The 16,340-nt window shown below is 45.1% G+C and overlaps 2 protein-coding genes across 4 annotated transcripts in view; both read right to left on the reverse strand.

Moving 5' to 3' along the window:
- LOC306751637 (uncharacterized protein) overlaps nt 1-358 on the reverse strand; it is a gene marked incomplete at its 5' end in the record, with an annotated part of 13,573 nt that extends 13,215 nt beyond the window's left edge. The window contains 2 exons of the mRNA XM_079235251.1: nt 1-92; nt 171-358. The exon at nt 1-92 is cut by the window's left edge and continues 551 nt beyond it. Coding sequence (XP_079091377.1) covers nt 1-92; nt 171-358 — 280 coding nt within the window. The remainder of the gene's footprint in view (nt 93-170) is intronic.
- A 3,305-nt stretch (nt 359-3,663) lies between these two features.
- Nucleotides 3,664-11,517, reverse strand: dab2 (DAB adaptor protein 2). Of its 3 annotated transcripts, none has more exons than XM_079235578.1 (15): nt 11,386-11,517; nt 8,982-9,246; nt 8,768-8,907; nt 8,189-8,287; nt 7,968-8,099; nt 7,791-7,874; nt 7,494-7,520; nt 7,372-7,413; nt 7,220-7,282; nt 5,778-6,392; nt 5,192-5,309; nt 4,468-5,106; nt 4,208-4,380; nt 4,032-4,121; nt 3,664-3,947 (listed from the first exon to the last, which is right to left on the reverse strand). In XM_079235578.1, exons 2-14 carry the CDS (start codon nt 9,121-9,123, stop codon nt 4,050-4,052), a joined length of 2,346 nt encoding a protein of 781 aa, XP_079091704.1. In that variant the 5' UTR covers nt 9,124-9,246; nt 11,386-11,517; the 3' UTR covers nt 3,664-3,947; nt 4,032-4,049. The 3 variants fall into 3 exon arrangements, with proteins under 3 accessions (XP_079091704.1, XP_079091703.1, XP_079091705.1); XM_079235577.1 differs by having other exon boundaries at nt 4,032-4,124; XM_079235579.1 differs by lacking the exon at nt 5,778-6,392 and having other exon boundaries at nt 4,032-4,124.
- Between the last annotated feature and the right edge of the window lie 4,823 nt (nt 11,518-16,340).

The following is a 16,340-nucleotide window of genomic DNA, read 5'->3' on the forward strand; positions in this document are numbered from 1 at the left end:
CTGGGGCCACTTTGGGCTTGATGGAAAACCGCTTCCTCCTCTGGATTGCTGCCGAGGAGCCGGTACCTTCCGCATTTTGCTCATTGCCATCCCTAAACAGTAGTGAGGACAGTTATGCATCTGTCACACGTAACAAGTGGTAATCATGCTACTTAATGCTCGGCACTCACCCCGAGGCTGCAGGTTTTTCCGGTGCCGTCACCACAGACTGGTTGTCCGTCACTGCAGCAGCAGCGCTGCTCTCACCGTCGTCTTTCGGGGCCTCGCCGGCCTCCGGAGTCGCCGAAGGAGCTTCCTGTGGCGTTTTACCTGCCGTGCCGACATTGGGCCGAACGCTAAATCTCGGCCGACGAAACATTTTGCCCTGAAAACACACAGGAAGGGGCATCGGGATTACAACGAGCTCAAAGTGAAACACGATTTACGGACTTTACTCGGAGATCGTGAACCCGAGGTGTTGTTGGAGAACAGGGCTTTAGGTACAGCAGCAACACACGGCAACAGATCTGACTGCATCCGTGATTTAAGAATGTTTCTTCAATTATAAATACAGGATAGAAGCAAAAAAAAAAAACACACACGCACACACATGCAAACCGTCTCCCAGAATGCAGTTTGACAGGAATTACAACGGCTGTCTGTGTGCGTATACATTTCACCCCATTTCATCATTATCACTTTGTTGGGCGGTGTTATGGCATCGTTGCCAACCACTCCCACCACTGCTGCCATCCATATATATATATATATATATATAAATAAATATAAAGAAAAATGATTTATATTAATAAAAAATATATATATTTATTTAAAAATATATATATTATATTTTTATATATATAAAAAAGAAAAATGATTTATATTAATAAAAAATAAATATATTTATAAAATTATATTGAAATTATATTTATAAAAAGGATATATATATTTAAAAATACAATAAATAATATATAGTTATAAATAATAAAATAAAAACAAATATATACATACATACATACATATATATATATATATACATACATACATACATACATATATATATATATATATATATATATATATATATATATATATATATATATATACACACACACACACACACACACACACACACATATTTTTAACTGTTTGTGAAACTTGTGGTTTAATGCCAGGTTCAACCTGGCTGCCGAATTTGTTTGATTATTTATCTTTGAAGGAATCACCGTAAAACACATTAAAAACAACCTCAACGCAGAGCAGAACAAGTTAAATGATGACATAACCTGAAGTCACACTCAACCTCTTGGTTGTATGAAAGGAGGATTTTACTGTTGTGTAAAAACACTTTTTTCTTCTAGTTTTTCTTGCATAAACTCGTGTTCTGGTTGACTTTATTTGACAGTGACTTCGTTAAGTGCAACACAAAGTGCTGCCACGTAGCTAAGCTGGTACCATCACTGTAGCTGTAGCACGAGCAGCTGCTTCAGGGAAACCGACTGTTGGTGCGGACCTGGCGGTGTCCTCGCACCTGGCAGCTAGCACGTAAAGCCTTGCCGTAAAGAAAGGAAATACAACGCAAAACTAAAGGGTAAAAAAGCGTCAATACTAGTGAAAAAAGTCAAAAAAGTGCACAAAGCTGAGCTCCAACTCGCATGACAACACCAGTAATCCGCACGTCTGCCTGACTTGGAGCGTCCTTTTTGTTAACGTTGTGAACCCGAGATCAATATATTTATCATTTAATATCGTCTCCGTGTGTTATCGATCTGTCGTCCACGTACCTGGTCAGGAGGATGTCGTCTGCTGGGAGAAATAAGCTTTCTTTCATCGACGACGGGTGACAAGTAGCGGACTCCATGGACACACTAGGCCGCCATGTTTTTTCATGACGCGGTATTTTTTTTTTTTTAGCGAAAAACAAGGGGGGTTGTGGGAAATGTAGTCAGATTGCTGTAAAGCCGTGGATGAGGCAAGACCTCACGCACGAGCCAGTATCTGATTTTTTCCACACACACACACACACACACACACACACACACACACACACACACACACACACACGCACACACACACGATTAATGATTACTTTTGATAGAAGTATTTAGCTGATTGTACTTTTTGCTGTAATAGAGCACATTTTTCACTGTTGCTGAATATCTTAATACTTCTTCCGTTTTTAGGGTTTATACACTATTAGGTGGCTATTAAACATTGTATTACCTTTATATATATATATGTATATATATATGTATATATATACATATATATATAAATATATATATATGTATATATATACATATTTTAAGCCTTATTCGTCATTGACCATATATGGGTCAATGACGAATAAGGCTTCTAAAAAGGTAATTAAAAAAAAAAAAATTTGATGTAGTGATATCTTCGTCTGCAACATTAGGCTTTAACAAGTCTCAGTTGTTACCTAACTTTTTATAGTGTTTTGAATAGTTTTTAGCAATATTTCTTTTACTTCACAGGCTAAAAATAGTACTACTTATTTTTTTTTTATTATTATTATTTTTTAAGTATATATTTTCCTAACATTGTCTACAGTGTCTACAGTGCCTGACACTGGTTCTCTTAGGTATTTAGTATATTTAACATTTTATTTTACAATTAAGTAGAGAAACACAATACAAATATAGAAAGTAATACATTCAATACAATAGTTCTTCACATCATATTCAGCAACCATTTATTCATTTTAACCTTTTATTTATTGCTTTAACTTAAAATGTTGGCTGCACCACCTGACGTTTATGTGCTGATTTCTCTTGACTTGACAGTGGTTCCTTAAATAGTAAAAGAATATTCAATATTATCATGAAAATGGTTTGAACGTGTATAATATATTTATCGTAACACTGTTAAACATTTGAAAAATGTAATAAATAATCATGAACGTCAGATAACAATTCAACTCTGCAGTTGTGACATTTGACATCTGGTTGCGTTGCCTGAGTTTTACAACCAATTTCAAATTAAATGGGCATAAAGTAGGACGCTAGCATTAGCTTTTGTTCTTGCTAGCAACTTAATTTATATACTTTGTAAATACAATAAAGAGTTTTATGATAAAATAGATGTTTCTAGTTTTACATTGGTTGTATGACTTGACATGAAAAGTGTACCATCAATACCTAAGTAAGTTAAAATTAGATATGTTTTATCAATATATCAGAGATCTACAAATCGTTCCACAGATGTCAGTTGGGGTCCTGATAGAATATTTTGTGATCAATTTCTGGAAAAAAGTTTATTTCAACACCTTAAAACTATTGGTATTCGTAAACATTGGATATTTGAAATGTTTCATTAATAAAAGCATGCCATATTCCTTTATTTTAAATCATGAAAATACCATGTTTTTTTTAATAGTCTGATCATTTGTGCAGACAGCTCCGCCACCTGACAGTCAGGGTTTGAGGTGCAAAAAACATAAGTTTTATAGAATTCAACTATATATTTCATGAATTGAGCAAACATTTTTTAAAGGAAATGATGGATTTGGACACAAAAAAAAAAAAATATATATATATATCTATCTATCTATCTATCTCATGGTCTGCCTGATATATAGTTTAATGATATGGATTACAGACAGTTTATAGAAACATCTATATCTGTCTGAAGGCAATGACTTGACAACACATCGCAGCGTTAAGATTTAATTATTCATTTATTTATTTAACAGACAGCATCAGCAGTGAACCCTTCTCTCTCTCACCACATTTCCTTCTTCAGCAGATCAGGACATAACATTTACTTCTTAGATCAGTGGTCTTTACAAATAAGGAAACTACTGATTGGATAGGCAAAAACATCAAGAAGTGTAAAAATAAAGAAAAAGGGGTGGGTCAGGGACAAGAGTTAGAAAATTTGGATTGTCTCGCGCACGTTGTAGCAGCTTGTCCCAAAGATGTTATTCGATGTGAAGATCTCCATTTCAACTGCGAGAACAGAGAAAAACAATTTAATAAGTGTTTATCCTTTATAGATTATGCAAGTGAAGGAATAATCCAACATATACTTACTTATGCACAATGTTATGGTCAAGCAAAGGGATTTCCGAAAGGATCTCCAAAAGCGTCTGTTGAACCCGCAGACTGACCAACGGCAGCAGCCTGCTGGAAGGTTGAGGGGCAGAAAGGTCACGCGTTACAAATTATGTCTGGATATGGTGTGAATATGCGTCTGTATAAATATCTACCATGGCTGCAGGCGGTGCTCCAAACAGACTGGACTCTGGGGCCCCAAAGGCGTTATCGAACATGTCCTGGTTGGGCCCCTGGGCCGGCGCCGAGTTGTTTAAGGTGGCGGTGGAGAAGGCGGCGTCGAGGAGGCCGGGGTTGAAGCTCGGCGCTGCAGCGAGAATGGGCGCCGCTTTGGGAACAAATCGAAACGGGCGCATTAAAAACAGAGGACACAACCGGTGGCAAGTCAGTCGCGCACACGTCCGGTGGGTTTTACCGTTAACGGTCGCCGACATTTGATGGATATCAAAGTCGTCGTGATCCGCGGTGTCCTGAACCAGCCCCACTTTGCTGTTGAAGTACTGATCGAAGGCCCCGCCTTCGCCGCTTCCGGGGGCGGCGTTGGACGCGAGCTCCCCTTTCCTCGCCGGGATGGCCGGCGGTTTGGCGATCTGGAAGTCCTTGAACATGTCCTTCCCGCTCTTCTTCTCTCGATCACCGAGGGGGTCCAACGCCGTGAAGGCGCTGTTCTCTACCTTCGGAGGCGCCTCCTTGACGGGCGGCCGGGGAGGCGGGCGCGACGGACCGTGCGGGTCGCCCATGGCGGGGAACTGGCCCGGCTGGAAAGGATTGGTCATGACGGGCTGACCCCAGGCGGGAGCGCCGTGCGGCCCGGCTGGAGGCGGCTGGCCCCAGTTGAGGCGGGGCGGAGATAGAGGAGCGTGACTAAACTGAGACGGGCCCTGAGCGCCCCAGACCGCCGGCGGTGCTAGGCCACCAAAGGCGGCTGGATGCGGGTAGGCGGACCCCGGAGCCACTCCTGGCATGGGGAACATTGAAGGAGGCGCCATGGAGGCGCCCCACACGCCTGCAGAGGGGATGCCTGTAGGAGCTGGAGGCCCCAACTGAAGATTACCTAAATATAAAGAAGCAAAAAAGGAATATAAAGACAAAACATTATGCCATCAGGACACAAAGTTGCCCTCCGGTGTGTTTATTACCCAGAGCGGCTAAGGAGTTCACAGGTGTATCGTTGAAAAAGACGCCCGAGGAAGACGAGCCTTCGGAGTGAACCGGAGCAGAAAATAGCTCTGCTCCAAACAGGTCATTTGCTGTGGACTATTCACAGAAAATAGAACATGAATATCATACACACACCACACACACGACCATAAATGCTACAGTATGACATGAACATTGACTGATACGCATGCATTGCCACTTACCAGTGCTTTTATCACTGAAGCGTGAACGTTAGAAAAATTGATTTAGAGCAGAGAAGATAAAAAAGGTACAGTCCATTGTCAAAAGTGTCATTTATTCAAGCCAGTTAGAGAAGCGAGTGAGCACCGGTGCATGCATGAAGACGGAGCGGATCCAACCCTTAAATACACTTCTAAATCACAGGCCTTGCATGTCATCTTAACCGCCTCGTGGCACCAGACACCAGTGCATAACCCAAACGCTGAGAAAGGGAGAGGTTAGCAACCCAAGGATGCTCTGGGAAATATGCATTAACCCATTTTTTTTTTTTTAGGCATCACACATGCAACTCTACAAAGCGTTCATCTAGCTATTGAATTTCACCTTTGCGCTCCTTCGACCTCGTCCGGCCTTAGAGCTCTGCGGAGGCGGGCTTATGACAACTGAATCCTGGCTATGGGTCAGCGGGGCTTGTGGGTGATGCGCTACGCCGTAAGGGGCGGGGGCGCCGGTCAGAGGAGAGTCAAAAAAGGGGTTTTTGGCCGACCCGGACTCATTCCCGTCCATCATGGTGATCGTGCTGCCCTGAGTTATCGTGCCCCCTAGTGGCCACTGTCCGTTACTGAGAGCGAGGATCATGGTCTCGCTGGATAAGCCGTTCATCTGCTCGCCGAGGTGTTCGGCGTCTCCGTTCGAACCACCGTTAATAATCGTCTTACAGGCGTTGCCAGCCGTGCCGTTTAGGGGATTAGCGACGGCGTTTGAGATCCGCGAGTTATCGAGTTCCGACCAAGCGGGTGATTTGGAAAGGGGGTCGTCTCTGAAAGGGTCACTGTCTGGGGTTGGAAAGTAGCCAAATGTGGAGGAAAAGGGATTCTCTGTCTGGGGAGATGCCCTGCGGTCAGGGGCACAGGAAGTTAGAAAGGAGTTTCCCTTTATGCAATTCTGATTGCTGTCAACTTCAGCGGAAAAGTCCAGCAAGAGCATATCATTAGAGACCTGGTTAACATGAGGGACAGTGGGAGAGAGAGAGAGAAAATGATTTATGAGTCAGTTCTGCAGAAGGAGAAAAACACACGTGTTAACAAAAATGAATCACATGGTGTGAAAGACAATTTAAAGCTGCTCCCTGTAGAATAGCACTGGCATATTACATTCCATGCATGTGAAGCAAAGTCTAGAGTCCATTTTCCAACATGACAAATGAAGTTGGTGCTAAATTCTCACTTTCCTTGAACAACAGCCAAGGATTCAAATATGCAGAAGTCAGCAAAAGCTTGTTGACCTGAAACCCAGCGAGTGAACGGAGAGCACTACCGGTGTAAACCTGCAGGTGTCACCAAAGCCAAATAAAAGTCTTTTTTAATGGATTCTACTTGGAGCAGCTTTAAAGGGTTTGACAAAAAAAAACAATGAGATTGGTACACAGACGAGTGCATGAAGTCAATTCTCAAAAGATCCTTTTTAAAGTCTAACATTCATATTCATGAAAAGCTGACAAACTCACTACCAATAGGATTGTGACCATTTGAGAATTGAGTTCATGCACATGGAATGATCTGGGAGGTGCTGAGGTTATTCAGTGGAGCCATCGTTTACAAAATCAGATCGTAGAAACATTTATTAAGAGGCGGTATGTAGCAAACTATTATGATTTTCCACATCAAATTACTATTTAAAAAAAAAAATAATGGATAAAAGTCTTCTTCAGCTTCCTACGATTAGCAAGAAGCCTAAAAAGTACAACGCTGTGAAACCCAGCTAGCGGTCAGCGCAACGCCACCATGTTGCCCAGTAGAGGGAACATTTCATGGCCGCACGCTTACATTTGGAGACTGGATGTCTGGAGGGGTCGACATGTCTCCGAAAAGGTCAAACTGCTCCAGCGGCTGGATGTAAAAAAACAAACAGAAACATACTGTATTTATCCAGCCACTATCAATCAGAGGAGAGCTGTTTAATGTGGAGGACGACGTACTTGAGCAGCTTTTACTCCGCCGTCCACACCGACGCCTCCATTCTGTAAAACAAGCACAAGGGTGAGGGGGCGGAGTCAGAGAAACAGTTTGGGGGAAAACACGAGAGCTTCCAAGTGCTTACCTCAACTACAGCGCTGCCATTTTCCCCCTGCAAACAAGAGGTGGACTGTTAATGACTATACTTATTTTCTTAATTCACTGAGGCACGCGTCACATCAATGGAATGTCTCAGGATGTGATGCATCGGAAGAACACAAGGGAGGCAGTGTTGAGGCGCAGGAGGTGCGAAAACAGCCCTCGCCTCCCCGGATGACCACCAAATGCTTTTCTTTCGCGAAGAAAATGTTCTCACCGTCTAACATTTAAGAAAAACTAAACTTTCCCCCAGTTTAAAGTCGACTGCTTCTGGACCCGTTACCTTCTGAGAGGCCTCGGCCTCCTTCTTCCTCATGTTGAAGATGACCTGGAAGAGATCCTTCAGATCGATCACCAGTGGCTCCGCCTGCAAGCGGACAGAGACATCGACTGTCGTTCCTGCACTTTTTGCGTGAGCTTGTGTGCCCGTTAATTTAAATTAAAAAAAAGGGGCGTTTACCTGTTGTGCCGTCTTGATGGCGAAGAACTGATGCTGCCCTTCGGCGCCGCACACGTATCCAAACGCCCGGTTGTCCGTCACGTCTCTGGCGATGAAGGAGATCCGACTCACCATGTGCTCCTGTTCAATCACCTGAGTGACAAAAACAAAAAAAAGGCACCGTTAGCATTTAAACGCCGCGGCGCTGACGAGACGCAACGGAATGAAGCGGCGCGACTCACCCCCGATTTCTCATCGATGATCTTGATGCCCGACATGGAAATGTTGACCCAGATCCTCTGTTTGTGTTTTCCTTGGGACCGAGCAGCCACCGCCATGCCCTGGTGACGAATTCATAAAATATGTTCCGTTTCTCTCTTTTGGAAGTAAACGCAGCATGACTTGTGATTTAAAGCCAATAGAGCGCTGCAGGAATGAGTCCTAAAAGCTGTAAATGAGTCATTTTGGCACTCCTGGTTCCTTCATCTGAGGTCAATGGGTTTTAATGGGGTCTAGTTCTTTCATAGCCCAACGCTCGTCACAGATCTTAACTTCTGCAATAATCCCAAACTCGCCGCTATCATTTCATTGGCTTTGGGGACAAGCGCGACGCCAACTTCCGGGTTGGCCCACAAGAACAAGTCTGTCCTGCAGCGCTCTGCAGCCGCAGAGGTTCGTGCACAGAGTCGCCCTCTGCAGCTGGATGCAAATGTGCATCCACCACACAGATGATATATTACTAGAAAAAGCGTCAGAGATCCCATCTTTAAAATATTTTCAGTGAAATACAAGTATAGCAGCACCGGGTTCAAATGCTGCACCTTAAGCTTCATCATGGAGTCCTGGGACATCTTGTCTCCTCTGGGCTCCGGGACGTCGTCGATGCCGATCAGCTTGGCCTTGTACCTCACGCCGTCCCCTTGAAACCTGCCCAGCAGGAACTCGTCGGTCTTCTCTGGGGCTGTGAACAAAATACAAAAGTAAACTAAGATGTCTACCACATGAGACCAAAAAGGACGGCAGCGTGAAGGTCACCTTTCTTCTTCTCTTTCTTGAACGGGACCTTGGCCGTCGACGGGGTGGTGGGAGGGGTGCCGGTGGAGGCCGTAGGCGGCGACGCGACGCCGGGGTCGGCGGCGACGACGACGGGCACGCTGGTCGACACCTCTGCAGACATGGTGCGGAGCGAGTGGACAGTCGAGGGGAGGGAGGGGTGCAGCAGGCCGCGGCGCCGGGTTCAGGGGCAGCGAGGTCAACCGGACAGATGACTCAACACCCACACATGCTTTGTCTTATTTGTCTGGAGCAGAAAAAGTGAAGTGCGTGTTACAAGAGACAAAAGAGGAAAAGGTGATAAAGTTAACGCTCTTGGTGAAACTGCAAACTAAATATCAGACAGTAAAAAAGGGACACAATTAAAATACTTTGGTGCCGCTAAGGAGGTTTTGCACATCATAAACAATACACAGTAAACATTTACAGGAGCGCCCTTGAGATGGAGAAGCATAGCAAGACACTTTAACCCTGATGCGTCAGCTGTTCGGTGAATGAATGATGCAAAAGATGAAGACAGTCCTGCTCAGTCACTTCCTGTCAAATATACCGTGCAGGAGACCCAAGGTGATGTCACATGAGGCAGAAACGACGTCACAGCAGCTCCTGGAACACTTCCTGCGTCTCCATTTATCACTTAAAGACTCAAACAACGAGCAACAAAAAGGTGGAAACAGTCGCCCGCAATCAGCCGGACGTTCTGCACGACCAAGCCAGCGTGGGACGTCCCGTACACACCTTTGGGACCGGCACCATAGGCTACACCGGCGACACGTCGAGGCTGCGAGTACTGCACATATAGGACGGGACCAAAGGTTGAAAGTGGGCAAAGGTTGAGCAATTATCCCGGGGTTAATGTTACGCTAGCAGAGCGCAGGACCTCGTGATGCTCAGCAACAACACACGGAAACAGAGCGATCGTTCACCCACAACCATGTCAAGCCGTCCTAAAATGTGTAATCAGGGTCAAATTAAATGTCCAAGAGAGAAAAGAAAAAAAAAGGGGAAGAATCCAAACACAAATCCAGAGTGTCAAGATAGTAAGGATGCACAAACAAATTAAAAAGTCACCATCTATGAGGTGTTGTTTATGATGCGATCAATCAGGTAATCTGATTCATAAAGGAAATGAGCCATGCAGGAGGAGATAAGACGCACACTTTCGGGTCATTGAGTGCAACTGTTCCATCTCCAAAAGCACATCCGACCTCAGAGCAGTATACAGAGGCTCTGTAATTGAAAACTTGTCCTAAAATAGTTGGATTATTTCCAATTGAGCATGTTTTCCTTTTCAAGAAAATATGAAAACGGCTGTTAGTCTGAATGGGGGTCGCCTCACACAGGAGCTTCTGCACCGTGCAGCTGGACAACAATAAACACGTTTAGCAGTCAGGATCCAGCAGCACGCCTCGTCCAGGTGACATTTAAATTCCTGCGCAGACACACGCACGCGCACAGATACGTGCGCGGAAGTGTAGGACAAACACGTCCGCCTACAGACTTGTTGATGCCATGGGTGGACGCTCCGTGTGACGCATAACTGCGCATGTTCAGTAAACAGTGTCAGAGTCCCGCTAGCTGCAGGAAAGGCTAATAAAAATACAATTAAAAAAAAAAAAAAAAGGTGACATGTCAGCATTTCAGTGCAGATTAGAGTTAAATGATTACATGTTAACTACTTAAATACTACCAGATGAACGATGGGGAGGAAAAGAGCTGCTTTTATTAATTAAAACGAATGTAACCGCGTCCACCGGTGTCACGACACACGCGCACGCGCACACAGAGCACAAGGTTTTTTTTATATTCGTCAGCAGAATAACTGCAGTGCAAGGGCAGCAATGTCACAATCCTGGGCCGTCAGGAAACGTAAACTACTGCACATCTGGAGGAAATCATGGAATGACTCAGCCGGAGAGAGATGGTGAAACACCGCAGGCCTGCGCACAAAGGCCAAACACGGCCAGGCGAGGAGGAAAGTTACCCTGCACTTAAAGCTAGGATGCAAAGATACACAGGCACGTGCAGGGGAAACAATAAAGCACAATTAAAAAACACTAATCAAATATTGTCTCAAGGTGGAAAACACAAAGAGAGAAGATGTTTAACAGCCAGCAGAGAGCTTTACGCGGCACAGATCCACGTTGGTTGTTCTCCAGACAGCTGAGGCAGGAGAGGAATTAAACCTGGAATGAAGCTTCACCTCCCACGGGGATGCGGGTGAGGAGAGTTATATTATGGAGAACAGCTCATAGGTTCAGGCTGCAGAGCTCCAACCCCGCAGCTGCGTATTATTGCGACGAGCCTCGAACCCCCGACATGAGCACAAACACGGACCAGCTGTGAATCCTCGCTCCTTAATTAACGCGCGCATGCAACATGTTACCTGTGTGAAAGCGCGCAGTGAGCTGTTGATACCCCGCTGTCGAGAAACACAGGTCTTCTGTTTGCTGCTCCGCTGCGTGAAGCCTCTGCGGCTCCAGCGAAGGGAAGAAAAAAATGAAAACGAGTAAAAAAAAAAAACTGGAGCCCAGCTCTCGGAAAAACGAGCAAAAGGAGTCAGATGTTTTCCGCTAAACGCCGCGGACAGAAAGGAGAGACGCGGCAGAGAGACTGGCCCGGTTACGCTGACTGACAGACGGAGCGCGCTGCTCGCGGCCGAGAGAGGGAGAGGGGGCGGGTCTTACGCGGAGGAGAAGACGCGGCCGTCACGCGGCTTTAAGTAGTGCAGGAAATAAAAAAAATAAAAAGATGATGCGTAGAATAATGTTGGAAAACGTTCGGGTGTCATCATCAAGACAGAGTCTTATTAATAAAAAATTTAAAATGAATTATTATTTAAAAAAAAGATGCATAGAAGAGATAAATGTATGGAAGACCGTTTTCACACCTGTGATAAAACAATTAAGATCCTGTAAGTCATAATTATGAGATGGTCTCTCATAATTATGATTTGTAAGATACTAAGTGAAAATTTTGAGATAGTTAGTATCTTATAATTTCCGCTTAGTTTCTCATAATTATAAGATATTATCTCATAATTATGAGATACTAAGTAGAAATGATGAAATAGTTAAGTCATAATTATGAGATACAAAAAAAAGCTTTCTAATTATTATTTTAATTATCACTTACAGGATCATAATTTTTAATCACATTGCGGAAACGGGCTTCCATACTTTTGGCATCGCAAATTTAAAGCAGCAATAATACTTTTTAAAATATTCTTTTTATAAAAACAGATCAAATGACTGTGTATCACACAGGTTGTCAGCCTCGTTGAAGCGTTATAGCTTCTTTCAGCTTGTTGTTGTGTTTTTTTTGGCGCCTGCAACTGCAGCGCTTCTGTATTTCATAAATATGACTTTTGGTTTATTTCCCCCCAACATTAGCGATGCCAAAAGGGAGTCGCACGCAAACACAGATCTGAGTTGGTGGAGAACAAAACATTGTTATCAGTGAGAAGTTGTGAGTGAGTGTTGGTGGTTGTGAGTGCTATGTGCCGCTCCGTTGTTTGCTTCATGTGTAAAACTAGTGTGCTGCTTCAACTTAAAGGTGCAGTGTGCAGCATTTGGCAGCTGAGGTTGCAGATTGCAACCAACTGAAATCGCTCCCGTGTGCAAAGCGTGGAGGAGAACGGCTCCTATCCAGAGCTGGTGTTCGCTTTGTCCCTCCCGGGCTACTGTAGAAACATGGAGGACGGCTCGGTGAAGAGAACCGGTCTGTATGTAAAAGACTCATTCTCACAAAAATACAACCATCAGGTGATTGTACACCGAATAAAACTTTCTTGTGAGTGTTTTTGGTCCGTTTCTGCCAACAGCGCCCCCAAAATGCACGCTGTTCCTTTAAGAAGGTGAAGCACTGACGTTGTCTTAACAGCTTCTTCCTGCTGCTGGCCAAAAAAATAAGTAATTGGAGCTTTAATGTTCCAGTACATTGACCTCCCAAGTGAGTCCCTGCTCCCTAGACTTTAGATAATGTCTACAAATAGGCACCGCTACAAGCTTTTTATTGTTTTTCCAAACAGTATACATTTCACTAAAGGGAGAGATGGAGCCAGGGTTCCTGGCTGCTCAACATTTTGTCAGAAGTTGCCTCTAACGTTGCTGTGAAACTATGAACCCAAATTTAAAAGCGTATTCATATCACCTTCTCACTTTGTATGGCATCACTACATAGAAGGAGTGAGAGGGAAGAAGAGAACACTGCTACACTGTTGCCAACGCAGCACTTTATTTTTTTGAAAGACCAGCCGGCGCTTCATTTCCTCTGCCATGCACTCTGTGTTATTGCAATTACCGTCAACCGAGGGCTGCAAAGGGGACGTCACCCTCAGCACAAATGTCTATTTTGCTTTTGGGTTCCGAACAGAGGTCCAGCCGTGTAATGACAGTTTTTATATTTACTGTTTGGACTCATTCCCACAGAGAAAACCCTCAAGTCGCACAGGAAGTGTTTTGTTTCCGTGTTTGCAGAAGCATTACTGTGTGTTTGTGTGGGATAATTAAGGGACGAAGCAGGTTGTTAGTAGATGCAGGGATGGCCACCGTTCCTTGGGAAAATAAAGTCAAACATCACACATATAGGACACGTTCTTCAGATCGGCTGAGATGATGTCAGAGAGGTCGCTTTCACTTCTGTAAATAGTTTCGAGCCATCGGCTGACATGAACTTTAATTTAACACATCAGAGCATTCACAAAAGCCTCAGCTGATGTGCTAACAGCACAACTGGCTGGTGTTAATGTTACTGGTGGCACTGGGTTGTTGCAGGACTCACTCACCGCTTATTGAAGAGCTCGTAGGAACCACCTGGTCTCAGTTTAAAAGGTGAACATCATTACTGTGATTGCTCATAGAAAACACGTCAAACTCACCTGTGCACGGTCTTCTGAGGCACTTCTCATGCTGCACTTTATATATATACACACACACACACATGGCAACAACAGGCATGGAGAGGAATCCTCATTGGTTTTCTGTGTTTTTTTGTGAGGAGTGACAAATGTTTGCATGTGCACATGTTGTCATACAGGGGGGTCTGGTCTGGTCTGGACTGGTCTGGACTGGACTGGTCTGGACTGGTCTGGTCTGGTCCTGGTCCTGGTTATGGACTGGTCTGGTCTAGTCTAGTCTGGTCTAGTCCTGGTCTGGTCCTGGTCCTGGTTATGGTCTGGTCTGGTCCTGGTTATGGTCTGGTTATGGTTATGGTCTGGTCTGGTCCTGGTTATGGACTGGTCTGGTCTAGTCTGGTCTGGTCTGGTCCTGGTCCTGGTTATGGTCTGGTCTGGTCCTGGTTATGGTCTGGTCTGGTCCTGGTTATGGTCTGGTCTGGTCCTAGTCCTGGTCTGGTCTGGTCCTGGTTATGGACTGGTCTGGTTTGGTCCTGGTCCTGGTCTGGTCCTGGACTGGTTATGGTCTGGTCCTGGTTATGGTCTGGTCTGGTCCTGGTTATGGACTGGTCCTGGTTATGGTCTGGTCCTGGTTATGGTCTGGTCCTGGTTATGGTCTGGTCTGGTCCTGGTTATGGTCTAGTCTGGTCCTGGTTATGGTCTGGTCTGGTCCTGGTTATGGTCTGGTCTGGTCCTGGTTATGTCCTGGTTATGGTCTGGTCCTGGTCCTGGTTATGGTCTGGTCTGGTCCTGGTTATGTCCTGGTTATGGTCTGGTCCTGGTCCTGGTTATGGTCTGGTCTGGTCCTGGTTATGTCCTGGTTATGGTCTGGTCTGGTCCTGGTTATGGTCTGGTCTGGTCTTGTCACCGTCTCGATGTACCCTGGTCTTGGTTTCGGTGGTCTTGCTTGGCAGTAAGCTTTAGTAAGCTGAGCAGCGGCAGAAAGGGACAGAGGAAGGACGAGCTTCCTGCCTTTGCATCCTGTGTTCTGCTGACTGAGGCGACTTTTTAGGAGACGAGCTCCTCACAAGCCAGATAACCGACGAGCTGAGCGTCTGTTTTCCCCTTCAGCCGCCGAGCACTGGCATGAATCCTTTTCATAACCTCTGATTACACATTTAAAATCATCAGACTCGCTTAGATTTGCAGAACCCAAGAAGAGAAATCCACGTATCTGCAGCGATGTCGCTGCGTTTGGCCTTTGCCATTCATACTGTGCCGTGAGCCTTTTTACACATCATAGCAACAATATGCGAACACTGCATATGATAAATACAAGGGAGCCTTTCTCGTCAATGACGTCTCTGGTCCTGCATCACCGCCCGATGACGAGAGGTTAAAAGGATGGTTTCCTTTTCTTTGAAATGTGATTCATTGACAGTTTAGATGGGTGCAACCGCCCACTTGCACACAGGAGGACATGTTGGATGCTACTTGTGCTACTCGTGTAAAACCACCTCAGAGCTTGTTTTCCAGAAACAGACTACAGGCGGCACAAGTCAGCACGTGCACGTTAGAGGGTTTACTTTTGTGATAGAACGCTGACAGAGGCTAACTAGCTCCTTCCCTCCGTGTATTACAGGAAGGCCGCTATCCAAACATGCAGCATTATAGGGCGTGAATCCTGGAGCCCGGCTGCCAGCACAACCAGAGCCTCATAGCCACTTATCTCCAGTCCATAATTGAGGTAGTCTTAGATGTTATCCTCTCTGTTCCTTTAACTCCCGACTGGCTTCACTGCTCTTGACCCTTCCAGCATTAATCAGCGGGGCAAGAGCAGGAAGCAGCGTCATCACATTCTGCCAGGCACATGATGACAGTCTATGTCATGGGTACATTAACCGTAAAGCCTAGGCTGTCCCACAAGTGTTTCCACACAGCTCCAAGTTACAACCCTCCCTTACCCTCAAAAAAACAAAACAGGAAGTCTTTCTACTCAGGAGAAATATTGGCCAAGCACCTCACCTACCCTCTGGTTTCCTGAGAAAGCCGAGAGGAAACTGCCGAACGTTGTAAAAGCGGTGACCTCAGCACATATTTGTGCCTCTCCGGCGTGCCGTGACGCCCCGGCCCTCCCTGCTCGCAGATACACGGAGAGAACCGGGACAGGGCCGGCCCCAGATTGACTTTGGACACTTGGGGGAATAGTGTGTTTATTCAAGTCAGCAGAAAGTACCTGTCAGCAGGCTGGATGCTACGGAATGTAGCGCCAGTCGTCCTCTCAGACGGATAAGAGCAGATGAGTTGCTGCCATGAATAATGATTCACCGGATCATGAACGATTAGCTCATTCGATCATAATTCTAATAAATCCACTTCTTAAATTCCCTGCTATTTTTTGTTTTTGGTCATCTACACACACACTGCACTCCCTCCTTCTGCAGAACGGAGTAGTGCAGAGTCAGCAGAAGCCTCTCAGATCACATGACAGATCATTAGGTGCAGCC

This window comes from Taurulus bubalis (assembly GCF_910589615.1).
Source record: "Taurulus bubalis genome assembly, chromosome: 19".
Taxonomy (NCBI): domain Eukaryota; kingdom Metazoa; phylum Chordata; class Actinopteri; order Perciformes; family Cottidae; genus Taurulus; species Taurulus bubalis.